This window comes from Entelurus aequoreus, linkage group LG10 (genome assembly GCF_033978785.1).
Source record: "Entelurus aequoreus isolate RoL-2023_Sb linkage group LG10, RoL_Eaeq_v1.1, whole genome shotgun sequence".
NCBI classification, from domain to species: Eukaryota; Metazoa; Chordata; class Actinopteri; order Syngnathiformes; family Syngnathidae; genus Entelurus; species Entelurus aequoreus.
The window spans coordinates 12,082,449-12,086,427 of record NC_084740.1 but is presented as its reverse complement, the minus strand read 5'-3'; the positions used below and the strand labels follow the sequence as shown (position 1 = coordinate 12,086,427).

Below are 3,979 nucleotides of genomic sequence, written 5' to 3'. Positions count from 1 at the left end.
CAACAAAAATGCAACAAACAGTGAAATATGAACGCGAAGGGTACAAAATAAACCCACCTACAATCTGATATATCTGATACATCACTAAGCTTTAGAACTTTGTTGTGAAAATCTCCCTCCGCGTCCGTGGAAACGCTTCCCGCCCACACTGCTTGGTGCCTCGTCTGAGCTGCTGTGACGTAGATTACCATAGTAACTAATTAGATGACCATAGTAACTAATTAGATTACCAACTTGTATATCATCCATAAGCGCAGATTCCAACCATTGAAATACTTTGTATAGTTCAAGACTTACGGTCATTAGAAAACATCACTGCACATCATACACTTTCCATCTTAAAGATCTAAAAAAAATTATTTGGGAATGTACGGCTGGCCAGATTGAACAGCTTAAAGGGCCGCATGTGGCCCCTGGGCCTTAATTTGCCCAGGTCTGGTTTAAATCGATGAATAGTTTGGCATAGCTGTATTGAAATTCAGTCGGTTCTCCGCATAACCACGCGGGGGCGCTGTGCATGTTCTACTCACCCAGTCCACAGCGTGACTCCCTCTCTTCCTGCTTGGTTTGTCGACTGTGTCATAGTTCACATGTCGTGTTGCGTTTCCTGCCCACACGGATTGGGCGAGTGATGTGATGGCTTTCTTGCGGTTGTTTATGCGGCGACACTTGCCGATGGCTGCGTCCGAGTTGTGCCGCGTCGGCAAGCTCCCACGCCGGCATCCGAGTGGCGGGCTTCACGGTACCGCGCGCTGGCGGATAGGGGAGAAGGGGCCGTGGGGGAAGAGTCAGAGCCGGGGACCGGAGCCGCCACAGTACCAGTACCAACAACAGTACCAACACCAGCAGCAGATGACAGATTTGGACAAGGCGGACGCTTTGGTACACAACTTCCCAGCGCTTATTTAACACTGTTTAAAACCACTCTCTTATAGTGTTGTTTTCTTGCAGATACTGAGAAAATCTCACGAAACAGGTATCAAAACATCTCATTCTACCATCTTCTATTCTGACAGTGTAATAGGAGAATACGCTTACTTTCTGGCCTCTGTAACATAGTCCAGTTCTACACATTTAGAGACTAATATGGAGGCTCAAACTTTGGGCTCGTTTGTTTAATTGAGCAGTCTACTTCCGGGTTAACGTGTTTCCATGTTGTACTTCCGGGTTAATTTCTTTCAGAACGTTTTTTTAATTTATTTTTATTGTTAGTGACCAATCCAATCCACTTTATTTATATAGCACATTTAAGCAACAAAAATGTTTCCAAAGTGCTGCACAACAATATTCAAATATTATCCTTAGCTCCACCAATGACTGAATAAAAACAAAAAATAAATAAATATGAAACCCATATAAAAATAAATATGATTAAAAACGATTTTAAAGGGTAAAACCAATTAAAACAGTAAATAGAAATCAACATTTTGTAAAAACACCACAGAGGACCACACAACTCATGTAGTGTTAAAAGCCAAAGATTAAAAGTGGGTCTTAAGACGAGACTTAAACGCCTACTGAAATGAATTTTTTTTATTTCAACGGGGATAGCAGATCTATTGTATGTGTCATACTTGATCATTTCGCGATATTGCCATATTTTTGCTGAAAGGATTTAGTATAGTACAACGACGATAAAGATTGCAACTTTTGGTATCTGATAAAAAAAAGGCTTGCCCCTACCGGAAGTAGCGTGACGTAGTCAGTTGAACATATACGCAAAGTTCCCTATTGTTTACAATGATGGCCGCATGAAGTGAGAGAGATTCGGACCGAGAAAGCGACAATTTCCCCATTAATTTGAGCGAGGATGAAAGATTTGTGGATGAGTAAAGTGCAAGTGAAGGACTAGTGGGGAGTTGAAGCTATTCAGATAGGGAAGATGCTGTGAGAGCCGGGGGTGACCTGATATTCAGCTGGGAATGACTACAACAGTAAATAAACACAAGACATATATATACTCTATTAGCCACAACACAACCAGGCTTATATTTAATATGCCACAAATTAATCCTGCATAAAAACACCTGCGTGTTTGTTACGCTAGCTCCTAGCTCCTCTGCTAGCTCCTAGCTCCATAGAACACGCCAATACAATTCAAACACCTGATCAACACACACAATCACTCAGCCCAAAAGACCGTTCACCTAACCCAAGGTTCATAAAGCTTATATATTTTTAAAAAGTTACGTACATACGCAAAAAAAAGTTGCGCACATACGGTCAAGCGATCAAATGTTTAGAAGCCAAAGCTGCATACTCACAGTAGCACGTCTGCGTCTTTGTCATCCAAATCAAAGTAATCCTGGTAAGAGTCTGTGTTGTCCCAGTTCTCTACAGGCGTCTGTGTATCGAAGTCAAAAGTCCTCCTGGTTAGAGTCTCTGTTATCCGAGTTCTTCCATCTTGACTGCATCTTTCGGGAATGTAAACAAAGAAGCGCCGGCTGTGTACTGTTGTGGCTGACTACGTTCGAAAAATACGTCCATTTCGCACCGACAACTTTCTTCTTTGCTTGCTCAGCTTCCTTCTCCATAATGCAATGAACATGATTGAAACAGATTCACGAACACAGATGTCCAGAATACTGTGGAATTATGAAATGAAAACAGAGCTTTTTCGTATTGGCTTCAATGTGGAAGGCATACCCGTGTTCGCCGGGCTACGTCACGCGCATACGTCATCCTCAGAGGCGTTTCGAACCGGAAGTTTAGCGGCAAATTTAAAATGTCACTTTATAAGTTAACCCGGCCGTATTGGCATGTGTTATAATGTTAAGATTTCATCATTGATATATAAACTATCAGACTGCGTGGTCGGTAGTAGTGGCTTTCAGTAGGCCTTTAAAACACTCCACTGTGGGAGCAGTTGGAACATGGAGGGGCAGAGTGTTCCAGAGCTTAGGGCCGACCACAGAGAAGGCCCTGTCTCCCCTGGATTTAAGTCTGGTCTTGGGCACCACGAGCTGGAGCTGGCTCTCGGACCTCAGAGCGCCGTGTAGGAGTGTAAATTTGGATGAGGTCCGAGATATACTGACTGGTGCCAGTCCATGTAAAGCTTTAAAAACAAACAGCAAGGTTTTAAAATCAATTCTAAAATTAACAGGGAGCCAGTGCAAACTCTGAAGAATCGGGGTTATATGCTGGCGTTTCCTCGCCTCTGTTAAAAGTCGTGCTGCCGCGTTCTGGACTAACTGCAACCTGGAGAGAGCTTTTTGGCTAATGCCAGCATAAAGTGCATTGCAGTAGTCCAGGCGACTTGAAATAAAAGCATGCACGACTTGTTCAAAAAGGTTAAAAGATAAAAACAGTTTTACCTTTGCTAAAAGAGGAAGATGATAAAAACACGATTTTAAAACGCCATTGACTTGTTTGTCAAGTTTAAAATCGCTGTCTATAGTGACGCCAAGGCTGGTGACTTTGGGACGCACATAATTTTGCAATGGTCCCAAGTCAGTGAGGGCCGGACCAAAAACTGAAATTTTCGTTTTTCCCTCATTCATTATTAAAAAATTCTGGGCTAACCAAGCTTTGATGTCGCATAGACAGGTGAGAAGAGGTGTCAGGCCTGCATACATTTGAAATTCACACCAAAGTCAGGGCATTTTCAACATCAAGAAAATAAAACAAAAGCAAATACAGATGGAGTAATAATAACAAAAAAAAAAGGGCTATCTAAATAATTTTAAATGTTTTTAACAAGGATATCAACTGAAGGGATTTTGTACTTTTAATCATTCTCCAAGATTGTAGTGTTATTTTGAAAGCATTAAGCCAATGGGAAAATGTAGGTTTTACTTTCAGAAATCTACAATGGTGTATAAAATCCTTTCAGAACTTTATTTGAACAAGACGAATACCATCATTCAGAACAGTAACATTCTATTGGCTAAGTTTTAAGATTAAAGATTAAAGATTGTCACACACACACTCGATGTGGTGAAATTTGTCCTCTGCATTTGACCCATCCCCTTGGGGAGCA

The 3,979-nt window shown here is 41.6% G+C and overlaps 1 protein-coding gene across 1 annotated transcript in view; it reads left to right on the top strand.

The window, feature by feature from the left end:
• Positions 1-561: 561 nt before the first annotated feature.
• Positions 562-3,979, top strand: part of tmem160 (transmembrane protein 160) — a 6,155-nt gene continuing 2,737 nt past the window's right edge. Inside the window, exons 1-2 of the mRNA XM_062060125.1 lie at positions 562-882; positions 952-976. Of these exons, the coding sequence (XP_061916109.1) occupies positions 637-882; positions 952-976 (271 nt within the window). The 5' untranslated portion in view covers positions 562-636. The remainder of the gene's footprint in view (positions 883-951; positions 977-3,979) is intronic.